The 27129-nt window shown below is 43.1% G+C and overlaps 1 protein-coding gene across 1 annotated transcript in view; it reads right to left on the bottom strand.

Moving 5' to 3' along the window:
- The window catches only part of EXOC5 (exocyst complex component 5), a 171062-nt gene extending 144633 nt beyond the window's left edge, over positions 1 to 26429 (bottom strand). The window contains exon 1 of the mRNA XM_075531821.1: positions 26385 to 26429. Within this exon, the coding sequence (XP_075387936.1) occupies positions 26385 to 26414 (30 nt within the window). The 5' untranslated portion in view covers positions 26415 to 26429. The remainder of the gene's footprint in view (positions 1 to 26384) is intronic.
- Positions 26430 to 27129: the final 700 nt, after the last annotated feature.

The following is a 27129-nucleotide window of genomic DNA, read 5'->3' as shown; positions in this document are numbered from 1 at the left end:
CTTTTGCAATGTGGTGTTCAAAATGGAATCGAAAACCGGCGCCTCGCTTGCAAACATCTGGCATTTCAAATCCTAGTGCTCGCTGTTCATTCATGTTGTTCTCATTGTCCCGACTTGTGGTGATCAGGCCTCAGCCCCCTTCATAATGTCCTCCTCGTCTGAACAACGACGTGCGTGCACAGAGAGGTCCCCTTGTGCAGGGCTGTGCATTTTCAGGCTTGTGGGATCTAGTAAGACCGACCATTGCAAGTGTTCACAATGACTTTCGAGTTGGCCCTGAAGTTCTAGCATTTGATCGCTTACTCCTGAACTATGACTGTCAGTGGGAAGATGGAAGGATTTCAGAAAATTAAACTGTGAGAAAATGATTAAATTAAACTGTGGGAAAATGCTGGGTGTTTTTTTTAACGTGAGGGGGATAGTGCATTTGGAGTTCATTCCACCAGGTCAGACTGTTAATCAAACTCTCTCTTTAGAGGTTCTGAAAAGATTATGGAACAGTGTGAGACCAAAAGAAGGCCTGATTTGTGGCGCACGGGTTTTTCCACCATGATAATGCACCTGTTCCAGCAGCCGTCTCAGTCTGCCAGTTTTTGGTAAAAAACAGCATATGCCTCTCTTGCCCCACGTACCTTACTCACTCAGTGCTACTTCCTTTAGTTTCTGGGAATGCAGAGGGACATGAAAGGACAGTGGTTTGACAACATGTAGAAGACGTTTAGAAAACATGAGAGAGGTGTTATCAGCTGTCCAAACAGATGAGTTTGAAAAAGGTTTCCAAGAATGGAATGGAAGATTTGACAAATGTATTAAGTGCAATGGAGAGTACTTTGAAGGTGATAAGATTGTTTTGTTAAAAATTTTAAATACATACCTTTGAAAAAATTCTGGTATTAAAAAAAAAAATTCTGGTATTTTTTTGGGTAACCCCTTGTGAACTACTCTGTCTCCAGAATATGATAGCATATTTTTGAGAATCATGTAGTATTAAAAAATGGAGGCTTATAAAAGTGATTATCTATTTTCCTCATCAAATATCAGTGCATGGAAAGCTAATTCAGTAACAAATTTTGGTGTGTATGTACATGCTTAAAATAATCATTTCTTATTTAGTCAAACACTTATGTATTTAGACTTGCAACACTACTTGCCTTTATATGAATTCATATTAATGAGTGAGGAGGAAGTGTAGCATAGTGGGCAATATACTAATTATGAGTAACACTAATTAATGACTGCTAGCATTCCTGAGTAGTTTCACAAGTACTATATTAAGTGCTTTACAGACATTAGCTAATGTAATCCTCATTAGATCCCTGTGAGGCAAGTACTAGTATTATTCCCATTTTAAAAAATCTCCCCCCATTTTTATATCTAATATATAACATCCCCCCTAAAAAACCCCCAAACCAAACACTCTAAACATAGTTACGAACGTAGATGCTTTAACAGTGATTTAGAATGCTCAAACACTCCTGAAAGCTCTTCTTCCTGCCCTGCCTCATTTTTCTTTTGGAAGGAGGATTGGCTGGTTTGATCTTTACTTTCCCTACCTTGGATTTTATGGGTATTAAAGATGAGCACACAAATAGTATATGTAATCTATTCTGGAATTGCTTTTATGTTGAATGGAATAATTTTAAATGTAGTGGTGGGTTCTCTCTGCCAGGATGGAGGAAGACTTGGACCCAACCAACCAAGGCAGTTGGAATGCTATTTTGGGCGCTCTTGCTTCACAGCCTTGCTATTGGCCAAGTGGGAGCAATACACTTTTTGTTCTCCCAACATTTTTTTTTTGACCCAGGAGATGGCCTCAAACCAAACTCCCTGCCACTGAGTCAATTCTGTGACTCACAGGACAGGGTAGAACTGACCCTGTGGGTTTCTGAGACTTTAACTCTCTATGGTAGTAGAGAGTCTATTCTTCCTCTCAATGAGCTGGCTGGTGGTTTCCAACTACTGACCTAGTGACACTGTAGTTAGCAATTCAACAACTCATAACCACTATGCCACCAGGGCTCCTGGAAATGGCCTCAGATCTGACCTAAACAAGCAACAGGAATAGATTCTTGGTGCTGATGAATAAACTACCATGATAACAATTTATCTCCTTGATGAATTATTGCTGGGAAATTGGTGGTTTGCGTTATTCCGTGGGAATAGTGAGAAGAGAGCCTAGTATCCAGTAAAACCAGAATTCCATTGGGTAGGGAAGTGATTCATGTGGAAAAAGAAGGATGAGCATTCACTCCTCTTTGCTACAAAACAGCATTGTGTTTGCAAGGAAATACCCATTTTAAATTATTTTGGAAAAGTCTCAGAAAGTTAACAGTTAGAAGGAAGATAGTAGGGAGCTAGTCTTGATACAATTTGAGTCTTGATGCAAAAGAGATAGAGAGGTGACAGTCATCCATGGCACAAAGCCAACAGGAAAAAGAATCAGCTATTACTGGGGTGATATTTGCTATTTAATGCATTACAAATTAGAATACCCTCTACCTCTTTAATTTTTCCTGTTGCAATATTGTTGTATTGCTTAGTTACTCGCTCAGTTCCAGAACAAAATGTTCAGTCTCTGAGTCATGTTTATACCTGAGAAGCGATCCCCCAAAGGGCAGGGAGTTGGGGGGGGGGTTGGTTCTTAGAAAAGAATTTCTGGGTTTTTCATTACAAACAATTCTCCTTTTCAGAGCATCTGATTTCTTTCAACTGGGAAGTTTAGTCTAGAATATTTTCAGGATGCTCAAGTTCTTACATGCTTTACACCTAAAGCATTTCAGAGATCTGGAGAGAACAACCTTTGATGTTACCATGCTTTGCTAGTATCTCAAATGCTTGGCTTTGATCTGTAGGTAGGGTATTTTTGTTAGGAAATTTTCTTGTCATTGCTATATTTCCTGCCACCAGTCATTTTGAATTACATAAGATCCATATTTATTATGAACTCAGGGAAACCACAGAGGCCTGGTGGTGTAGTGAACTGTACATTGTGCTGCTAAGCACAAGGCCCGAGGTTTGAATCGATCGGTTGCCCCTTGGGAGAAAGATGAGGCTTTCTGCTCCTGTAAAGAGTTAAAGTCCTAGAAACCCCAGGGGGCGGTCCTGCGCTCTCCTAGTATTGCTGTGAATCAGAAGCGACTCAATGGCAGCAATTATTTTAAGCAGAGTGACATATATATGCAAATATTTGGCCAGTTGTGTTCTCTTGGGTAATGTAGAAAAGAAGCCGTCTCACAGGACCGAGGTACTTCTGTTTTCATGAAGTGTTGGTTAGGTCCATTTGGACTCAGCCACTCCATGTGACAAAGCAGAACTGCCCCACCATCTTTCCTTGCTAGAAATCTTCCGGGGGAGGACCACCAGGTCTTTCTCCTGAGATGACTCCGAATGGACCCCATGGCAGTGGGTTTGATGGTTTGCCTTTCTCTGCTAGAGCTGCTGGGCGAACTGCAAGCCTTTCCATTAATAACCACACTCTTAACAGTTGTTAAGTCTCGATGTAATGTACAGTGACTAAGTAATCATTTTAATATTTTCCTTTTATGTTTACGTTCTGGTATTTAAATTAAAAAAGTAGAATCTATTGTTTGTCAACATATGTAAAATAAGAGATTTTTTTTTTAGTGAGCATTTTTCTTTTCATTGTGTTACAGGCATGATTTGGGGAAGGTTTATATGACATTATACAACTATTTGTTATTTAGGTGAATACTTAATAATTTTTACATATGAAGTTAATTTTAAAATATGATGGGGGGGAAAAAAAAGGAAAAGTCAAGAGACATGAAAAAGAACCTAACCAAAAACCAGTGGTAACTAGAGAGTACCATTTGGTCAATTATGACTCATAGCATCCTTCTGTAGGGTTTGTTTCTGAGACTGTAAATCTCTATGGAAACAGTAATAGCAAGCCTCATCTTTTTCCTATGGAGTGGCTGGGGGATTTGAACTGCCAAATTTGTGGTTAGAAGCCCAATGCCTAACCAACAGCACCACCAGGGATCCTTTTAAAGTATATACGAGGGAGTACCCACAAACACACCAAAAAAAAAGGATTTCCCCCTGTGGTATGAAATGGGGCTACCAGCCCCCATCCACTAATCACGGGTTCAGTAAGCACAATTGTACGGTTGAGATATGTAAGTATTATATTAAAGTCATCGAGAGCATGAGAGATAGAAGAGTCAAATAATGGAGTCAGACACATTTCATGGTAGCATGCTCACCTCCTGGATGGTTATGATCTTATGAGCCAGGCTTGCGCACAGCGTAGGCCAAGGGCAGGTGGGGTGGAGCCCCAGGAATGAGGGTGGAGCCCCGTGCACGAGGCTGGAGGACCCCGCTTATTGCTAACCAAGCATTATATCTACTTAGAGGGGGATGTAATTGCAGGCAACCACACGTCACAGGAAGGGGCAGTACCATAGGCATACACATAGGAAGGGGATATACAATGGGCATAGGCGTAACAGGAAGGGGATGAGCTAGGGCTGTACGCATGATACGAAGTGGTGGAACTAGAGGCATACATGTGACAAGAAGGGTAGACCCTAGATTCATGATGGCGGCCTAACCTTGGTCACCCTTGGGTGGGCTTAACCTTTCTGGGGTCTACTACAAGGAAACAGACAACTACTACCCTTATCAGAAAGGAGGGGGCCCTACTTGTTGTGGGATAAACAGTGGTGACTGCTTGCTGTAGATGGCTGATAACCCTTAGGGAGAATGACCCCTGACCTACTTCTGATGACTTCCAAGTGTACAGTCATTCGCAAGCTGCTAAGTTTGGCATATATTTGGGGGAGACAACTTGGGAGAAATCCTTCTGTTTCCCACACCCCCCCTCAAAGCTATGTATTTTTTTTAAAAATAAAACAACCTTATCACCTTCAAAGTACTCCCAATTACACTTAGTACATTTGTCAAATCTTCAATTCCATTCTTGGAAACAGTTTTCAATCTCATCTGTTTGGATAGCTGACAACATCTCTGTTTTTTTGGGTTTTTTTCTTCACCCCTTCTCTGTATCCAATCTATATTCTTTCATGTCCCTTTTAATTCTGGAAACAAAAAGAAGTTACATTAAGCAGGTCAGATGAGTAAGGTGCAAGGGCCAAGAGAGATATGCTGCTTTTTGGCTAAAATTTGGCACACTGAGATAGCTGCATGAGCAGGTGCAGTATTGTGGTGGCAACACCAGTCCCTTGTCTGGCACAAATCTGGCCTTTTTTTGGTCTCATACTGTTAGTCAATCTTTTCAGAACCTCTAAAGAGAAAGACTGATTAACAATCTAACCTGGTGGAATGAACTCCAATTGCACTATGAGTCAACATTTTCATCCGTTCAGGAAGTTGATGGAGGTCCACAATAAGGTTTGTCATTAATTGACATTTCATCTTGTTTTTTTTAATGAGAAAGCCACTGGTACACTTGGGTTTTTCCCATAGCACTCTGCGTCATTTTTCACAAACAGGAAATAAAATTTCACAGCGATCGGCCGTCACAAAAAACAAGGTTTGATCAAAACTGCTTTACAAAAAAAAAGTCACTGTGACCAGACCCTTCCCAGGAGACGCCACGGGGTGCACTAACGGAGAGAGAGTTGCTTGATCAGGAATAAAGCATACCAAAAAAGCTCCACTCCACCCAGCACAATTCCAGTTTTATTTGGGTTCTTCCTGGTATACTTCCTCAAATGTCTTTATTTCCTAAGTATACAGAATACAGTACTGAGGATGTTATTTCCTTTTCTTTTTACATTTTATTAGGGGCTCATACAACTCTTACCACAATCCATACATATACATACATCAGTTGTATAAAGCACATCTGTGCATTCTTTGCCCTAATCATTTTTTCCTCTTTTCTTTTTTTACATTTTATTAGGGGCTCATACAACTCTTATCACAATCCATACATATACATACATCAATTGTATAAAGCACATCCATACATTCCCTGCCCCAATCATTCTCAAAGCATTTGCTCTCCACTTAAGCCCTTTGCATCAGGTCCTCTTTTTTTTTTCCCCCTCCTTCCCCGCTCCCCCCAGAGGACATTATTTCTTATGCCTTCCTTTCCTGCTATTGTATTTTAAAGACAGAGGCTTTTTAACATGATCATTGTTTCTCAATGTTCTTGAATGCAAGGTAATGCAGTGTGATTAATATTTATGGCTTAGGAAATATTGCTTATTTAGATTTCCCCACCCTGATATTTACTTTAAAGGTATTCGTAAGTCTCTCATACTAAAAGATAATTTAATAGCTTGGGGATACTTTAGCTACCAATTGAGTGTGCTAAAAATGTTGAATAAATGAATAAACTGCTGCCTTTTTTTCTATAAAAGCTATTTCTATCTTAGAGTCAAATTGCCCTCTCAACATAGCTCTTTCCGAGAGCACTAAATACATGTCGAATTGGAATTTATAACATTGCATTACGCAAATGTATGATAATCTAGAGTCTAAGTTCTTGATTCAAAGATTTTTAATTATTTATTGTTTAGGTGAGCTTTTGTGTTCTGAATTCAGCATGAACCACCAAGACCAAGCAATTAAAAATGCCATTTCCTCAGCCAGCTGCTTCATTTCAGTTTATCTGGGAAATACCTTCTTGGCCGATTGCAGACCTGGAGCATCCGCACCAGCTACAATCTGTGCAGTTAGATATCACATGATACTTAGCACAGAACATGAAGATCCCTTAAAACAAGCATCAGCAACGGGATTTGGGTCTTAACGCAAGTTGCCGTTTCAAGGTTATGCGGTGGTCTCCTGCGCTGTAGGGAGAGCTTCTGCAGCGCTGGGCTGGATCGCAGGCTGCTCTCCTTGTTCCCTACCTGTAGGTTTATGCAGGGCGCAGACTGAAGGATTAAGCCAATCGGCCACATGATATTTCAAGTAAATTGCTGAAAAGATGAAGTCAAGCACCGCTATTCTCAGAAGAGAAGAGACAGGAATGTTCTTTATGTACTTAAAGATCTTAAGTGGGAACATCAAAGTACAACCCACACTCAGTCCCTCTCCTCTCCGGAGCAGAAAGGAGGACATTTTAAAATGCGCAAGGCCTCTGTCCTGAACACACCGGTGCCTTCCTTCCATCTATTTCTGGTGAGTTTTCTTTCCTTTCGTTGCTGGATCCCCTCCATGATGGTAAGCGCATCGCAGGCAAGCACAGTTGCGAACAGTGGGCGGGCACTTCCTCGCAGATGCAGACAATACTGCCTGCCTGGCACCCCTGCATTCGGCCAGTAGCCCGCTTTTACACGCTCCCGTGAGCAAAGGTTTTAGAAAAGCTCTTCACTTACAGGAGAAGACTTTTTCTCATTTTGCTTTCTGGTTCCAGGATGTTTGGGTGAGTTGATCTCAACATGCTGAGGGACAAACTGAGAGGAAAGCCTCCGCCCAGAGCCAACCCCCACGCCTACTCCCAGCAAGCGACCTGCGCAACCTTTGTGTAAGCTTGACAATGTGACTCGTCAAGCAACCCAGCCCAGTGAGATGAGGAAGGCGGGACAGTATTTCAGCTATTTTTATGATGGGGTCGGCTGGGGACTTCTTCGGAAGAGTAGGCATTTGCAAATCACAAAGGCAGCCTTTTAAAAGATTTGGGGGGGGGGGGATTTCCATTAGTGGAGGGTCTGGAGGTGAGTACAGCTGTCCTAACCTGAAGGTCCACATTCGCTGTCTGACCTCTGCACGAGTTTCTTCTCTGGTTTCTGCATCCAGTCCACCCTCTGCATAGCTACTGACCCAGTTCCTTGACGCACCAGAGACTGATCCGGGGCTCTCTGAGCAAGAGCTTAAGTGGTTGTGCATTATGCTCACGAATAGGCGGAAGGCCCCCACCCACAGTTCCCTTACTTGCAATAGACTCAAGCAGAAATGGACAAATTGTTTTATGCGCTCTGACACTGGAAGTGAGTGTTTAACAACGCATACTTACCTAGGATCTGCCCTCCATTACTAGTGAAAGTATGAATTAGTATAACTTCTTTGGGGGGAGGGGGTGGTTAAATTAACTGCCGAAACTTTTCACTTTTACCTAACAGTTCAGCTTCTAGAAATGCTCAAGGGAAGCTTATACAAGTGTTCAAAAATATATACACAGTTTTATTCATGGTAGCAAAAAGCAACAACAAACTATCTAAATGTTGGTAAAATGAATGACGGTTCATCTATAAAATGGAATATTGTGCATTTCATTAGAAAAGAAGCAGAACAGATAGAAAATGGCTTCCAGTATAATTGAATGGTTTTATGAAGAACACACACAACAGATCTCAAGCTGAAGAAAAAAATGAAAGCTTTGATGGGCAATAGTAAAGGATTCTGTGAAAAAAATATTAAATGATGCTGGACACATCAAAAGAAGATGGGAGGGGACAGATGATCCCTTCACCACCAGTGGTATGAGTGGCAATTACGGGAGGGTGGGATGGGAAGGGGGAACCAATCACAAGGATCTACATATAACCTCCTCCCTGGGGGACGGACAACAGGAAAGTGGGTGAAGGGAGATGTCGGACAGGGCAAGATATGACAAAATAATAATTTATAAATTATCAAGGGTTCATCAGTGGGGAGCGGGGAGGGAGGGGGGAAAATGAGGAGCTGATGCCAGGGGCTTACATGGAGAGCAAATGTTTTGAGAATGATGAGGGTAATGAATGTACAAATGTGCTTTACACAATTGATGTATGTATGGATTGGGATAAGAGTTGTATGAGCAAAAAAATAAAAGAGTTGTATAAGCCCCTAATAAAATGATTTTAAAACATTATTTATAAAGAAGATGGATTGGAGGGTGGGGGAAGAAGGGGGGAAAAAGAGGAGCAGATACGTAGGGCTCAAGTAGAATGATGATGGCAACATATGTACAAATATGCTTGATAAAACTGATGTGTGGAATGTTATAAGAGATTTAAGTGCCCCAATGAAATGATTTTTTAAATGTTGAAATATAGTAAGTGAAAGTAAAAAATAAAAGGAGAACCAAAAAAACAGAAGAAGAAGAAGAAGATGGACGGAATACAGGGTCATTGTACTAAAAACAATTGGTCAACATTCAACTGCTTTAAAAGGTAGATATGATCAAGGGCTGTTGATACCGAGGAAAGAGATCCAAGCTGCACTGAAGGTATTAGTGAGAAACAAGGCTCCAGGAATTGATGGGCAGCATAATGAAATGATTCAAAAAACGGGTGCAGTGTTAGAAGCATTATTTTTTTTAATTGGCCATACATTTAGAAAAAATAAAATTTCAGTTTATTTTCTATAAACTGAAAAGAATGCAGTATACAGTGGTCAATGAAATGTAGATGCGCCCACTCAAGAATTTAGAAGAAAAACAAAAACAAAAAACCCTTACATGCATGCAGAAATCACTGTATGAATATTGACAGACTCATCCTTGCATAACCATTCATAAAAAGACAGCACATACTGAAAAGACCTTAAATGTCTTCTACTGAAAAAACAAAACAGTTGATTACAAATGTTGGACTATGTTTTTCTCTTATACAAACACATTATGTCATTGTACAAGATTGCCCTCTTGTGTTTCTGTAGCTAAGTCATTATTATTTTTATTAATTTGATATTGTGATTCAAATTTTAAATCTAAAATTAATTCACTCCTAAGTGACCTTCATTTATCCGGAGAATATGGCTCATAGTTTTTAAAGTCATATATCCCAGACAGATAAGAATTTAATGTTAGTAAATATGCAGTTTGTAATACACACTATTTCTTTAAATCTCTGAGCTAATCTAGAAAATATTATGGCCTAAAGTTAAGGCAAAGTGGAACCAAGTAGAAGCAAGACATAAATAAAAATTCAGAATGTCAAGAAATGCTGACCTCATTAATAACTTTCCACATTACTAAGTTATGAAAGTTGCAGCCAACCAGTCTATTACTGCAAGACTGTCTATACTCTAGAAAAAGAGGAGGCTGTCTGCTTTCAGAAAGGCTGACAGCCTCAGGCAGTCAGAGGGGCTGTCCTCTGTCCTACAGGGAAGCTATAAGATGGAATCGACTCGAAGGTCATGGATTTAGTTTTGAGTTTTAGAATCAGCTCAGTCAGTTCTTCCCTTTAGTTTACTTACTATGACAAGCATATACAAAGAACATTGACATTCTTAATATATTCCCTTTGATTTCAAATGAGCAAAGTTTTGTTTTGTAATGTTGCCTAATTAAAGCCAGTGCTCTCAGACTGCTTCAGGAGCTCTGGTGGCAGAGAGATCAACCTCCATCTGAAAGGGAGGTGGGCCGGTCAAGCCCACCAGCGCTCCGAGGAGAAGATGAGACAGTCTGCCTTCCACAAAGACTCGTTGTTTGGAGCCATGGAGTCCCTTCAGACTCACAATGTCTTCTTCCTTTGCTCTGCTCTTGTAAAGATTGCAGCCTTGGGAATCCTGAGGGGGCAGTTCCACTCTGTCCTGTAAGATTGCCATGAGTGAGAATCGACTCAACACCAACGGGCTTGATCATCTGGTTTGGGGGTGGGTGGGTGGGTGTTGCAGGTAGAAATATGAATACATCCCCCTTTTTGTAACTCACGCTAGTAATATGGCAGAGTGGGGAAAGGTACCAAGAGGCATGGTCTTTGTCGGGGAGATTAGAGAAGATAATGTCTCCAAATGAATTAAATAATCAACAAAGCAACAACTATTCACTATTAAGTGCTGAAGGTATGTGAGGTTGCTTGAAAATGGTCAAAGTGAAGTGGAATGAATGAAAGAAAGAGTTCCTATAGAATTTCACCTCCAGCTGTCACATAGGCCCTCCTTAGACTGCAGCTAAAGAACTGCTCTGCCATTTGAAGTTCTGCGGCACACCTCACCCCTCCTATCGTTCACCTCCACACCTCACCATTGGCCCCCATCCAGCACGAATGGTCTTTTCAAATAGCAAGCCATCAACTTATTCCCTGTGCCTTTAAGTAAAGGGCACAACCTAACCTCTTTACAAGGGTGGGCAGGACCCTTTGTGACCCAGCTTCTGCTTATCCATCCCTTTGGCTTCCTCTCCTCTGTACCCACAGCTCCCACCACCACCCCCAAATTCCCAGGCATCCTGATCTCCATCAGCTTTTGTCTCTGCTGTTGCCTTAGTGTGAATGGAATCACAGAACCAACTTTGTTAACTCCTGCTTGCCCTTGAAGTTTACACTTCGATGTTGTCTCCTACAGGGATTCTTAGCTGCTCCTAGTATGTAAACCTACTGCAATCACGAGCCTTCTTCATAAAAAACCCATTGTAGTGGAGGAAATTCTAAATCATGTCAATATTCTGTGTTACAGAGTAGAACTATAACGTGGGAGAAAAACAAAGCTCACAGACAGAACTCACAATTAATGGAGTTTATTAGGGAAGTTATCAAAGGTCACCGCAAGTCAGGATGTGTCAGCAGTAAGGATGCAGTCCTTGGTCCATAGCAACACTTCTCCTCAGTCCCTTGCTAAGTCTCTCTCCAGTCCTCAACTTCTAAACCACGTGGTTCCTTGGCCTCAGGCCGCTGCTCTGCCTCAGGATCTCACTGTCTTGGCACTGCTCTCTTTCTGTCTCATGGTCTCCTTGCCTTAGCCTCTGGTCTGGGCCTGGCTCCTTTGCTCTATCCCAGGATTCTGTGCTGCAGCCTCTGAGCCTCTGCCACTTGCCACAGAGATACTGAAAGTGCCCCACTGGTAGAAGTCCATGGCCTTCCCTCTGTTTCCGGGATGGCTCTTACACAGAAAGGAATAGCTTTGATGGAAGTGTACCTTTTGTCACTGAAGGGACCAAATCCCCAAGGAAACAAAGGGCAGTGACTTAATCCCACTTTAATTCTGTCCATTAGCATAATAGAGGATTCCCTCAAAAATGAGATTATAGTCACAAGCATAGAGAACAAGATTTATAATACATCACATATGATCATGGCTAGAAGAGCCATGTTAATTGCCTATGTCTCAGATACCCTAATTGAGTACAAGTGTATATCAAATAGAGATGGAACACCTTGCGATACTGTTGGTTGCGTGATGCAGTGAGTACTTCATTCAGGGCTGAAGTCCTGCATCTTATCTCCAATTAATATGTAACTATGGATACAGATTGGAAACTTTTAAAAATTAGTATTTCAAGTCCTTTGTGGGGGGGAAACCAAAACCAAACAACATTCTGATACAGTGAATGCTGGTTGCTAAACATGAGAAAAATAATCCAGCATTAGTGGAAACAATACATATAACTGCAATGTACAAAAAACGTGTCCACAGAGTTTTAAAGGCACGGTAAATGTTTTACTGTAGTGTCATATTTTTCAAAACCCATGTATTACGTATATGGAATAAACAGACCCCTCCCTGTAAATCAGAATGTGATACCACTTGTGTATATAATAGAAGGGTTGGAAGACATCAGAGGCATGCAGCAATGGTCTCTGAAGGTGAATGCAGTCAAGCGAAATGACTTGGGTCCTTCATCCACAGGCTTTGGAACCCCCACCAGATGATGGGGTGAGGCCTGCAAACAGGTATGTGAAACTCTAAGACAGACATGGGTCTGAAGTGAGTTATTTCTGAAGCAGGAACAGAGAATGCCACAACCAGCAAAAACAAAACAAAAAAACAGGAGTAAACAATCCAGGGGGCCTGCAAAAGCAGATACCTAGCCTTTATCCTGTATTTTGGGTTACAGAACAGACTTTTTAAATTTCCCAGGGGGGGGACGACTGATTGATTTGTTTCTTTTTTTTTTCACCTGAAAAGGGGGTGACAATAGACCAAATATGCTTGGAAAACGGTGAACTAGATGATGTCCAGCTACCAGTACAAACTGCTCCAGAAAGGAACATATTCAAAGGTCCTGGGTTAGGGGGAGAAAACTGTGGAGCAGAACTCAGAATCATAAAACAGGCCAGGCTTACTGCCCAGATAGAGACTGGTGGGAACGCCAAGACTATGGGCCTTAACCTTCTATGTTAGAAAAAAAAAATCGACCAGTTAGATCGAAAGGGCAGCATTTACCCAAAGGCAAATTGAGAAGGGTAGAAAAGGAAGAGGAATGGAAACAGGAAACACAGGAGGAAACACGTATGAATTGTTGAATGTTAAACTATGCTTTGCTCTGTAAATTCACAATAAAAGGTCCAATTCATTAATTCACAGTAAAATATCAAGAGTGAGAAGAGGAGGAGGAGGAGGAACCACGACTGAAGCTTCTCCGAGATTCCTGTATGGAGAGTTGGCAGCACAGAGACCATGGAGCAGAGCAGCAGGCTCTTGAGACCACAGAAAGAGTAAAGCTGGTTCCCAGATGGACATTGGGCTCCACTCAAGCACTCCCTCGATGCAAGAACACGTTGTTCTATTAAACTGGCATTCCGTGGTGTTCATTTTCCCGACACAATCACTGATGACAAAGAGGGTACATAAGCAAATGTGGTGAAGAAAACTAATGATGCCCGGCTATCAAAAGATACAGCATCTAGGGTCTTAAAGGCTTGAAGATAAACAAGCAGTCATCTAGCTCAGAAGCAACAAAGCCCACACGGAAGAAGTACGCCAGCCGTGTGATCACACGAGGTGTTGAAGGGATCAGGTATCAGGCATCAAAGAACAAAAAATGATATCATTGAGAATGGGGGCAGTGCAGAGTGGGGACCCAAAGCCCATCTGCAGACAACTGGACATCCCTTTACAGAAGGGTCATGGAGAGATGAGCCAGTCAGGGTGCAGTTTACCAATAATGAAACATACAACTTTCCTCTAGCTCTTTGATGCTTCCTTCACCCCACCCCCCACTACTATCATGATCCCAAGTCTACCTTACAAATCCGGCTAGACCAGAGGATGTACACTGGTACAGATAGGAACTGGAAATACAGGGATTCCAGGATAGATGAACCCCTCAAGACCAGTGGTGAGAGTGGTGATAGCAGGAGGGTGAAGGGAAGGGGGATAGAAAGGGGGGGACCGATTACAAGGATCTATATATAACTCCCTCCCAGGGGACGGACAACAGAAAAGTGAGTGAAGGGAGATGTTGGACAGTGTAAGACATGACAAAATAATAATAATTTATAAATTATCAAGGGTTCACGAGAGAGCGGGGAAGGGAGGGGGGAAAATGAGGAGCTGATACCAAGGGCTGAAGTAGAAAGCAAATGTTTTGAGAATGATGATGTCAACAAATATACAAATATGCTTGACACAGTGGATGGATATATGGATTGTGATAAGAGTTGTATGAGCCCCCAATAAAATGATTTAGAAAGAAAGAAAGAAAGAGAGAGAGAGAGAAAAAGAAAAACTGAGTGCCTTTGGGCAGGAGAGCAAAGTAGGAGCCCCTTGGGCAGTCAGGAGAATGTTATAAAGCCTGAGCAGAGAACAGGCCAAGAGATCACAGAACAGAGAAGCCAAGGATCAGAAAAACACACACTTGCCAGCATGGCTGAGAAGAGATGCTGGGGACAAAAGAACTACACCCTTCACATTCTGTCATGTGTTAGTAGTTTCGCTCCTACACCCCATCCTCATGAGCTTTGTGAGTTCTATGCTGGGGAGGAACTGTGGGTGTCAGAATAGGGCCAACAAAGTTGGAGGGTGGAGGCACACTTGACCTCACGGGAATCATCCTTGCACAGACAGGGAGTGGGATCCTGCTCCCTTCTGTAGCCAGACAAAGTCAGAAGTGACTTCCACACATTTCTTCAGTCACGAATGTGTCAACATCTTTTCTCCCTTACATTATTCAATATTCATCTAAATGGATTATTCTTATAAAAAACACCAAGACTTATCAAGAAGATCTTTATAATTGGATACATCCCTTCGTAGATAACCTGCTGTTTCATTTAGAGACTAGCGGCAACTAGCCCACTGTACTGCTACCTGAAGGGGATAGGAAGAGAGGCTCGCTTGTCCTGCACCCCAGAACTGCTCCCCTAGCACAGTCAGTCAGCAACAGCAGGTCAGACTAGCTTGGGAAAATGCTTTACTTGCTCAGAATCACCCATCTCAACCGGATCTAGGAAGTTGCTTTTTATTTTGCTTAACAATTGGTCCTGTGATAAGCAAAAATTGCCCTCCACCAAAGCTCCCTGAAGTGCAAAAGACTAAGATCAAAGGAACCATTAACCACTCTGGAACTTCAAAGGTTTCTTCTATGGGAAACAAGAGAAGCAGCTGTGTGCTTATAGATTACTTACAGGCTTCCAGCCCATTCCCTCTCCTAGTGAACCTGGAGGACAGAGGAAAACTGCCCCATAGCGTGCCCAAGCTGCAATCTGGATGGAAGCAGACAACTGCATCTCCTTCTGAACTGCTGATGGGTTCAGATGGACCTTTCAGTTTGCTTAGTGCTTCACTGCTGTGCCATGGGGGCTTCACAGAGCCCTGCAAATATCTTGTCCACCATCTTTTAATTTCATCACTATGGTTACACTTCAGATTTTACTGTTGGCACATATACACGAATGTGCGACAAAATGCACTAGGAATAGAAATGTACATACCCCAGTGCACACTTACCTCAAAACACGAAGAGTGTGGCCCTTGTGTGAGCATTTTCTACTTTTTGTACTGTCTAAACTTAGTTTCCACGCTGGTCTGTCAGTTTGTCATCTTCTGGTGGCTTGCGTGTTCTGCGAGACTGAATGCTACATAGCCCATGGGTATTTCAAATACCAGCTGGGTCACTAGTAATGAATGGCACCTAACAGGAAACTCAGCTGCTGGCTTTTTTTGGCTTAAAAAAATCATTTTATTGGGGGCTCTTATAACAATCCACACATACATTGTGTCAAGCATATTTGTACACATGTTGCCATCATCCTTTTAAAAACAGTTTCTTTCTTTTTTATTAAATACTTTTATTTGGGGCTCTTATCACAATTTTAGTTGGCAAAAACATTTTCTTGAGCTCCTGGTATCAGCTCATTTTTTTCCTCCCTCTCCCACCCTCCCACCCTCCAGAACCTTTGATAAATTATAAATTATTATTATTTTCATGTCTTACACATTCCGCTGTCTCCCTTCACCCATGTTTCTGTTGTTTGTTACCCTGGGGTGGGGGGGCGGGGGCATTATACATTGATCACTGCAATTGGTTCTCCTTTCTTCTCCTTCATTCCCCCTACCCTCATGGTATCGCTACTCCCATTATTGTGTCTGAGGGATTTATCTGTGCAGAAAATGTTCTAAAATTGATTGTGGTAATAATTGTACAACTCTTCTGGTCATGACTGAACTACTGAATTGTGTAATATGTGCATTAAATGCCAATAAAACGGTTTAAGGAAACAAACTGACTGCCATGGAGTCAGTGCTGATGCACACTGACCAGATAGGGCAGGCAGGACTGCCCCTGTGGGCTTCTGAGAGTCTTGTTGACAGGAGTAGAAAATCTTGTCTTTCTCCTGGGCAGCGAGCGGCTAGCGGTTTCAAACTACTGACCTTGCAGCTAGCCCCGCAATGTGTAACCACTATGCCACCAGGGCTCCTTCCCTAAACACGTATTGCAGTCTCAACACAAGCAAGAGGGCAACCAGGCTTAGTATGGTTCTGAATGACAGGAGAGAGACAGAAACATCCTGGGTTCTCACAGAAGAGTTTTTAAAAGTTCACAGAAAAATGGGATTAAAAGATCATTGAATTTTTCTCATGAATTTCTTGAAGCCCCTTCTCAGTCCCATGAACTCCTCCAAAGCTAAAGCTCGCCGTTTCTGATCGATTCTTATGTGATCTAACAGATTTCTTTTTCTTTAAATGCTTGACAAATTGTTTGTTACTGTTAACTGTGGCCAAAGTATCCTGACGTGGCTGAGACGTTGCCATTGGGCCACAGGGAGTTACTGAATGGGTGTAAAGCAGGGAAGGAGGCTGACATGCAACAATCAGTTTGTAATTCACCAGTACACCAATGGCAGCGATGTTGGGAGTAGATGGGTGGGATGGGAAGCAGGCTAGTATTTACTGAGGGCTTATTGTTATGTAAAAGTACAAGGGGGCTTCAAAGAGTTTGTGGAAAGGCAGAATAGAAAGATAGTGAAAAATGTCTGCATACTTCTGGAAGACCCCTCATAAAGACTTTATATGTATTAATTCTTTTAAATATTCAAAAATCCTGTGAGGCAATCCTAGTATCCACATTTGTACAATAAATCTGAGGTCCAGAGGCATTAATAAGTGGCAGAGCCAGGATTTGAACTGTGTCAGCAGAAGCCAGCCCACTGGTTGAAGACAGTGGCTATCTACAGCAGACAAGCAGCTGGTGATGAAATGAAGGCAAGTTAGCGGCAGCAAGAGAGGTCTCAGCCAGAACGCACCCATAAACTTTGAGGCAGTAACTCAAATTCGTGGGAAATGCCAGCAATTCCCAGCGAGAAACAATGATGGCACTGGACCCCAAAAGCGAGGGAAAGGGATGGATCAAGCTTGCAGGTAGAGGAAGATCAAACTTCAGGCATAGGACCATCTCCCGCCTTTAAAACTGGGCTCACAGATGTAAAACCCAAACCCACTGCTGTCAGTTGAGTCTATCCAATTCTTAGTGATGCCATCGAACAGGGTAGAATTGCCTGTAAACCAACCAAGCAACCAACCAACCAACACGCTGCCATCAAGTGGATCCAGCTCTCAGTAACCCTATAGAGCAGGGTAGAATTGCTCCAGTGGGTTCCGAGGCTATAAATCTTTATAGAAGCAGAAAGCCTCATCTTTCTGCTGCAGAGAATTGACTACATATCACAAACCAACACGAATAATAAAGAGTATATTGTATGACAAAGGGAAAAGTATCAGAGCACAAATTGTGAACACCAAGTCTGTAGAAGGGTAGGAAGGACAGTGGTAGTCCAAAGTCCATATGCAGACTCTCTAGTTAGATTAAGCCTTGGGCAAATCCCTTCTAGCCATAAGCAAGGGCTGTACTATCAGATACAGATTATTGTAAACTTGATTATGGTGGATCCAACATGGTATAATTTGGTTCTTTTGACCACCTGGTCAGTTGACCTCCCTCTTGACCCAACCTGAATTTGATCTAGGCTCAAGTATTTCTTGCTTACTCCACAACAACAAAAATTTCTTCTTTGGCTTTTAAAATATTGATGGTGTTCTTTTCTTTCTTATTCTTTATTTGTATATTTATCTGTATACTATTATTATTTTATATTTTTCCCAAAAAATCATATTGCGTAAGGACAGATTTCCTACAAATCATTTGACTTAGAAGATCATCATTGGGATTTCAATATTAGCATAGGAAGTCATTAGATTTTGTCTTCCTTTGGCTGCTAGCTGCTGTCAAGTCAGCTCCTAACTCATTGTGGCTCCATGGACAGTAAGGTCAGAGTACTGGGATCCACAGGGCTCCAAATGAGTAATTTTCAGAAGTTGCCAGGCCTTGCTTCCTAGTATGCCTGAACCTGGACACGATACTGAATGCAGTCTAGCATTACAGCAACGTGCAAACCTCAATTGACAGACAGGTGGTCATAGTTCAGATGCACTGGATGAGAAGTTAACCCTGCACTTCCTCTGGAACGTGGGGATTCTACCAGTGAATCATCAATGTGCTCCACTGGATCTTAAGAGATCCGAAATCTTATTAGCTTACCGTTTTCAAGATACTAGAATTAACTTTGTAACCTATTAACATTCCAGACTGCTAAATGAGTGACTGGCACTATTCAGTCAAAAAAGTTTGAGTCTCACGATGTCTGATTGCTGGAACATACCATGACAGAGGACAATACCGGGGACACACAGCAGGGAGTTAGTCCGGTCTTAACCCCCCACAGCGGGGCAAACCAAGAAGGGAACATAATAGATCAGCAATGAGAGTAAAGCCAAGCCACAAAGTCCCCGAGGAGCCCCCAAAATAGACTCCAGGCTAGGAGAGGCAGTTCCCGGGATTCCCCCAGGACCAGTGGGGAGGTAGTCAGTCATAAAGGTCATGGGACAGACCTGGAATTAGGTATGCTTTTTCCCCGACTTACCATTTTTTTCTCTTTTCATTCAATCTTTTGTTTCTTTTTTGTGTCACTGTTAATTTGTTTACCTATATAAGACAGGCATGGGAAACAAGCTCAAGGAGAAAGCAACAGGACCAATGTGAGGATTCCACAGGGATTGGGGAAGGGAGCAGTGAGCAAACATACAACTCCATGGACAGAAGAATCTCTGGCTAGACAGAGTCTTGTCCCACTGTAAACACGGTCGCTAACAACTTGGCAACACCTCACAATAAAAAGAGATAAACTGTGACTTCTGAGTAATGAAAGAATGGCAACAGGATCCTGACAATTGTAAAGCTGAGCCCACTGTGCAACCATTATGTCAACAGAGCTCACAGAGGGGCGTCCTCTTTTCCACTAACCCTCCGCTTTCTGACACACGATGTCCTTTTCCAGAGACTGGTCTCTCCTGACCACATGTCCAGAGTAACTGAGATGAAATCTCAGCATCTTTGCTGCTAAGGACCCTTCTGGCTGTACTTCTTCCAAGACAGATGTGTTTCTTCTTCTGGCCGTACCATAATTCAAATGCATCTTCCATGGTCCTCCACGTTCATGGTCCAACTTTCACATGCATAAGAGGCAACTGACAAGACCGGAGCTTGAGTTAGTCCTGGAGGTCAGTCCTCACAGTGACCTGCTTGCCCTTCAACTCTTTAAAGAGGCTTGATGCAGCAGGTTTGTCCAATGACACACATCCTTTGATTCCTTAACTGCTGCGTCCATGAGTATTGATTGTGAACCTGTGGTAATAATTTCTTTTAGACGAATGAGTACCAGACTAATCCCAAGGATTAGAGCTTAAAGATGCCCACCTTTTCAAATGCCTACCTTTTTATTTCATAATTTTTATTTAAATACAAATGAAAACCAAAACTTTTTATATAACTTTCACTTTATCTCATGACTTTCAGGAGACACTCAGGGACCATGTCGGGAGGAATCTCAGTCGAAAGGAGAGATACAGGTTCTAGAATGAGGTCCTGGTCCTCAGTCCTGCAAGCATTCCTAGCTGACAGCCAGGACAACATGCCAGGCTCAAGACACAGTCATCTTGGAAGAAAAGGCCTCCTTCATCTGTTGAACTCTTCAATCGGGCACTAGATAAGATCTGGAATGGGATCTTCTCCACCATGCCATCTCAATGGACACCAGGTTGCAATAGTTCTCCAACATCACATCCTGATATAGAGTCTTCTGAGCAGGGTTCAGGAGCACCCATTCCTCCCAGGTGAACTTTACAGCCACATCATGAATGTCAGTGACTCCAACGTGCCAGGGACGTTCACTCTGAGCCCTCTCAGTCCGAGGCAAATGTCCACCTTTCCCAATATGTTATACTAATCCATTTTCCCTGATGTTAACCACCACTATGTCCCTTGGGTTCTGAAATTCACTGCAATGTCTCACAGAACTCACGAAGCCTTGAGGACCTGGTTCATGTGGTTGTGGACTGTTAACTCCCAAATCCAGAGTTCTGGTGATAGACCACAACTCAAGACCAAAGGACCAGAGATCGAGTTGAGGCAAATCTGGACCCAAGGCAGGGTCCAGAGTCATAAGCGAAACATGCCTGAAAGTCAAAGCAGGTCCTCTCACTTCTACCAGTTTCTCAGTCAAGAAGTGGATCCCTAAGGGAACCAAGGTTGGTAACTGGAGCCACACCCTCTAGGAAGGTGGAAACTCAGAATATATCCCAATAGAGGGTTTCAAGCTGGCTGCTAACCACAAGGTCAGCAGTTTGAAATCACCAGCTGCCCTGTGGGAGAAAGGTGAAGCTTCTATGTGCCCTCAAAGATGTACAGCCTCAGAAACCCACAGGGGCAGCTCTATTCCATAAGGTCTCCATGAATCAGAATTGACTTGATGGCAGTGAGGCTTTGTGGTTTCTAGGGGTTGGGTCACCTTTCTTTAGAGTGAGCACAAGTATGGTTAGGGCTTCCAAAATATTTTTGGCACAGGTGAATGAGTGCATTTGATCTAGCAGGGTGTTATTATGGTGGGAACTTACAGCAGCCACTCTCTGGTCACGTTGACACAACTAACACATTTTATTAGAAAGAAATTTGTGCGGGACATGTCGGACAGTGTGAGATATGACAATATAATAATAAGTTATAAATTATCAAGGGTTCATGAGGGAGGGGGGAGAAAAGAAAAATGAGGAGCTGATACTGGGGGCTCAAGTGGAAGACAAATGTTTTGAGAATGAGGATGACAACAAGTATACAAATGTGCTTGACACAATGGATGCATGTATGGATTGCGACAAGAGTTGTATGATCCCCCAATAAAATGATTTTTAAAAAAAGAAGAAATAAACTGTGCACGCGTATATGAAGTGAAATGCTAGTAATGATACTTTTTGATGTAGCCTTGCGCATTTTGGAACGTGGTTTTGTGCTTAAAAAGCAAACAACACCATAAATAGGTCCTACTCTATTTATTCTGCAGCTTGTTTGCCTGGCTATCCGATCCTGTGAAGGTTGCCACCTGGGGAACATTCTACTCGGTTCTACAGAGTCCTTGTGAGTCTGAATCCACCAAGGGCAGAGGACCAAGTGTGTTCGTGAGGCCTTTCTATGAATAGGAATCCATTTTACAGCAATATGGTTTCTGTTTCCTATGTAATTATCTGTGCCAAGTAGTTTTAACAAAGGCCTTGGCAATGTATCTGGTCCTATATGCTTTCCTAAGAATCGTGCTACCCCTCCATATTTAGAGGCAGGATCTGCATGGAGTCTTCAACAAAGCAGTGGCAAATGAAATTTTCCCATGAACTTTTAAACCCCCCTCCTGAAGCCTTCCCTTAAACCTGAAGAGACTTTTGTGACCCCCTAAAAAGAGTGTAGCAAAATTAATACTGCATGACTTCTAAGAGCCTCCTGGCCGTCTCTCAGGACACACTGGCCCTTGGAACCTAGCCACCAGTCTTCAGGGAATCCCAAGCCTGCCCTGCAAAGCCACACATGGAGTGAGCCAGACAGGATTTCACAGGGCCGACAAGGGACCTCTGCCCTGTCTGCGAAGGGAGTGTACTAAGGACACTGTGAAACAAGTTATGAACAAAGGACTCTGTTAGAACTGGCTTGGTCAACATCTTCACCTTGAAGCCAAGTCCCAGTAAAATTCTGACCTAGGACTATACTTTTCTTTTTATACATCATTTTATTGGGGCTCTTACAGCTCTTATAACAATCCACACACCAATTGTATCAAGCACATTTGTATATTTGTTCCTACAATCATTTTCAAAACATTTTCTTTCTACTTGAGCCCTTGATATCAGCTCTTTTTCCCCCTCCCTCCCTCACACCTTCCCATCCTTGTGATCCTTTAATAAATTATTATTTTCATGTCTTACACAACTTGCTGTCTCCATTCTCCCATGTTTCTGCTGTTCGTCCCCCTGGTCCGGGGGCGGGGGGCTGGGGGGCAGGTTATCATTATGATCAGTTCCCCCATCCTCCCCCTTCTCCCTCCACCTTCACCCTACCCTTATGGTATCGCTACTCCCATTACTGTTCCCGAGGGATTTCTCTGTTCTGGATTGTGTGTGTTAAGAGCTCTTACCTGTACCAGTGTACATGCCCCAGTCTAGTCAGATTTGTAAGGTAGAACTGGGGTCATGATAGTGTGTGGCGGGGCAGGGAGGAGGGGGCGAGGAAGCATTAAAGAACTAGAATGTTGTACGTTTCATCTGTGCTATACTGCACCCTGACTGCTGGCTCTTCCCTTCCTTGTGACCCCTACTGTGAGGGGATGTCCAATTGTTTATAGATGGGCTTCGGGTTTCCATTCTGACCATTCCCCCCTTGTTCACATCAATATGATTGTTTGTTTGGGGTCTTCTGATGCCTGATACCTGATCCCATCAACACCTTGTGATCACACAGGCTGGCGTGCTTCTTCCATGTGGGTTTTGTTGCTTCCTTGATAGATGGCCGCTTGTTTAACTTCAAGCCTTTAAGACCCCAGATGTTTTATCTTCTAATACCTGGGCATCGTTAGCTTTCTTCACCACATTTGCTGAAGTCTATTTTCTGGGTTCCGAGGGGACTTCATTGCTTTGCTCCCCTTGTTGCTCTGTTGCACTCTCTGTATTTTGCCCTGGTGGAGGTGGGGGGGGGGGGGTCAGACTGGCACAACTCCTGCACTGTCTCCAGTGCTGTCCCCTGCAGTTCCGTGGGTCAGTGAGGGGACGCTGTGTCTGTGGTGGGGCCATCCCTACGGTCCTCTGTGCCTTGGCTGCTCGAAGCAGGAGTGTCACCGAGGACTACACTTGAAGGTCATTCTGAGACATGAGGAACCAGAGCAACAACCCAGATACAAAAGAAAGAAATGCCAAACTGAACAACTGATTAGAAAGTTGCTTGACCATCTGTAGAGTGACAACTTGCTCCCATTTGAAAGTGCCATTTAGAAATTAGAAACTTTCCTCTAGACAATGTTCTCATCGCAACTTAAAGGGGGGGGGCTGCTTTGCTCCCAGAGTGATAATGTACCTCATCTTTTCCTCCCATTCTCAGCTTGACTGCTAATAAGAGTGTGATGTGGTGGGGGTAGGGAGCGGGGGGGGGGATGGTCTCCCTACAGCCTGGAGAAAGGCAGTGCCCCCTGTATGGTTAATGAGGCTGTAGGGGCTGAGTTCCTCTCCATAGGACACATTATGAGTCCTATGAGTCCTATGAGTCCACATGCCCATGGTCTGAAAAGAGTGAGAGGAGGTATATCTAAGGGTTGGATCAGTTGGTTGCTGTCAGCCAGTGCACCTCTTCCATTAGAGGGGAGTAAGTTCTGAGACACATGTCAGGGTACGGGTGAGTCATCATCTTGACCTAGTGCTAGTTGACCTCGAATGCCCCTGAGCCCTCCCCAGGGGGCGTGATCTCTGATCAGTATCAGCAAGAGATGTCAACAGAGTTTGTGACATTTGAGTTGGTTAGAGAACCTGACTGCTCATATCTACAGGTAACCTTCAGACAGAGTGAATAGTCAGACACAAGAATGATTCATCTTTCACAGGTAGTTCCTTAATGGGGGCCAGTGCAGGGGGTGAGGATGGGTAGGAAGAGGACACATTTTAAGCTTGGATAATGTGTATTTGAAAACATTTATATCTTGGAAAAATGAGGATCTTTCCAAAGATAGGGCTAGTTTTCCATGTCCGTGGTTGTGAAGGTAGAAATAAGGCCAAATACGTTCTAAGTCCTCAGTTTACCACAGACGCATAATAGGGTTGAAGCCCAGAGAAGCCTTCACAACAAACAGCAGCACACTCCCTGGCCCCTGGCATGGACCCTGTGGGGAGATGAGAGCTCTCTGCTTTTGCATGTTTCTGCTCAAGTTGAAACATCTCCTCTAGCAGACTTCTCACTGTCCATCTGCAAGATGCCCTACAAGGCCTGTTAGGTAGTTGCTAAGGCAATCAGAGGGGGGTGTACCAACAGCTCTGGGAGTTTTTCAATAAATTACTAGAGGCTTTTATAGCCCTTACTCAGCACAGGCTTCCATTAGAAGTCTGCACCACGACTGAATTCATCTGGGACACTGCCAGGGAATGGACTTACTAAAAAGGTTATTGCTGTAGCCTTAAAGAAAGTTCCCTCTGAGAGACTTGAGACTCTGTAAATGTGGAGTTTGACTAAGATTTTGAAAGAGTTAACCCATCGGTGGGCTTGGAACCTGCTTAAGACTGATGGTTTTTCTCTAGTCCGGGACTTGGTCTTATAATCATCAAGTACAAAGCACCTGATGATAAGCCATCAATTGTGGAAATCCCGGGGAACTCTTCAGCAGGCTGGAGGATTTTTATCTGGATTTATAACCTTATCCTCTTAGAGTATTTTGAAGAAGCTAAGGGATGCCATTTACAATCCAACCTCACGCTTTGCCCTAATTAGAGGGAACTGGCTGTGGAGAAGAGGTGAAGAGCGCCAGGAGTGGGCTGGTCTGCACCCAGTCACTCTCGCCCTACCTGAAGAAGCAGTGCAGCCCTCTCTAGTGAGAAGTAACGAGGCTACCAGGGGGTGCCCCCAAGTATCCACAAAAGTTGTAATTTATAGTAGAATCTGGTCATTAGGATGCTAAAGCCACAGATTCTCACTCCCATCTAATTCTCTCTCCCTTTTACCAACCTGGAGGTTCTGAAGCCTGGCCAACCAATAGATCTCTGAGTTACAATACCATTTGTTTTGTCAAAATGAGAGCAAATGGGGTGAAATGCCTTAATTGCAGGTCTTCATGTTTCTCAGAAAGCACAGACTTGTGCCAAAAATCTTCCTGCTAAACCAGCCAAAGTGGAGCCCCCCCCCCCAAACTTTCTCTCCCAGCATACCAAACAGCTGACAGCTCCCACTGATAAGGCAAGCAACCCGTCTAACTTTAGTTAGGGACTAGGGAGAACCCCACATCTTTCTCCATGAAGTGGCTCAAGGTAACAGGGAAAAAAAGAGAGCGTGTATATTCCTATTTTAGTGTGGGAAATTTGAAAACTTGCAAAGATAAAACCGGCAGTTTTTCTAATGACCCTGGTTGATTTAGAGAAGAATTTCATCACCTTGTAACTCTTTTTGATTTGCTCTGGAAGCACTTAATGCTGCAGCCCTGATGAGAAACAACGCATGATCACCGCTGCTAGGCGTATGTAGCTGATCGCATGCATGCCATAAATGCCAACTTAATTGATAGGGCCACAGCTGCCCCAGAACAGAATCTACATGGAACTATCAGAGGGGTCGGCAGGGACAGAAGAGAAGGAAGCTTGAGGTCACAGGCAAGCCTGCCTCATAGAAGGAAGTTTTTAGAAACCTCTTAGAAGCAATTCAGAGATTTACTAATAAAGACCCACAATCACCCGATGGAAAAGTTTTTCTAAAGACCCATTCTTTTTTTTTTTTTTGACCCATTCTTAATCAGTCCACCGCAGACATTCTCAGGAAACTGCAATGTAAAGCTATGGGACCTCAGACTGACCCAAATGATCTTCCAACGGCAACAACCTTGGTGTATAACAACATGTGTTTGCCCCATGTCCAGTATTTGAGATTGACTTTAGGACCAAGAGAAATAAAACTGTCACATGATAAAGTCCAAGCCATATGTTCTATCCCTAGCCCTGAAATTAAGAGATAACTAAGAGTGTTTGGGGGCATGGCTGGTCATTGTAGAATCTGATTCCCGATTTTAGTAATCTTGCTCAACCCCTTGATGAGGACCCCAAAGGAGGATAATAGAAGAGCTTGCATGGGACTGCACCTGTGAAAAGGTCCAAAAATTTCCCAGACAGGTCCTAATGAGAGCTCCTGCACTAGGTCTAATACACCACGCTTCCCCGAAAGTAAGACACCCCCCAAAATAAGACCTACTCACAGTTTTGCCTCTCGCTGAAATATAAGGCATCCCCCGAAAATAAGGCCCCCAGGAGAGTCTGGACTGTAGTAGCGGGTGCCGCCGCACAGCTCACTGTTGGCCGCCGTAGCAGACAGGAAATGCGAGGTCTCTTTTAATAAAACAATAAACAATAAATGTGTACCATAGTCTTTGTCATGGAAAAATAATATATCCCCTGAAAATAAGACCTAGTGCATCTTTGGGAGCAAAAAATTAATATAAGACACTATCTTAATTTGGGGGAAACAGGGGAGGTCTACCTCCTGTATGATATAAAGGAAAACATAGTAGCTATTGGCGTGTTGTCCCGTTTACGGGACCTGAGCCTAGACCTGTAGCATATCTGCCCAAGAATCTAGACAGTTGTAGTAGGTGACCTCACTCTCTGTAGGTGGTGGCAGCCACTACCATGCTTGTTGATGAGGCCCCAAAAATGACATTTACAAGGACGATTACAATTAGGGCTTCCTACTCCTTTGGGTCCTTGCTCTTAAATTAAGGAAGTAGATGGAAAATTCTAGATGTTAAAATATCAGTTGATTATGCTAGAAAAATCCTGAGGCTGTTTTGGAAGTATGCAGCGCTTAATCCAGCTCCCCTACTGCCTGTTCCAGGAGACAGGGTCTCAGATCTTGAGCAGAACTGCGAGGAAGCTTTGCAGTTCACTTATGCTGAGAGCCAGACTTAAGTGAGAGTACCTTAAAGGACCCAGATGGTAGATGGT

The sequence above is a fragment of the Tenrec ecaudatus genome, chromosome 14, assembly GCF_050624435.1.
Source record: "Tenrec ecaudatus isolate mTenEca1 chromosome 14, mTenEca1.hap1, whole genome shotgun sequence".
Taxonomy (NCBI): Eukaryota; Metazoa; Chordata; class Mammalia; order Afrosoricida; family Tenrecidae; genus Tenrec; species Tenrec ecaudatus.
This window is presented reverse-complemented; position numbering and strand designations above follow the sequence as displayed.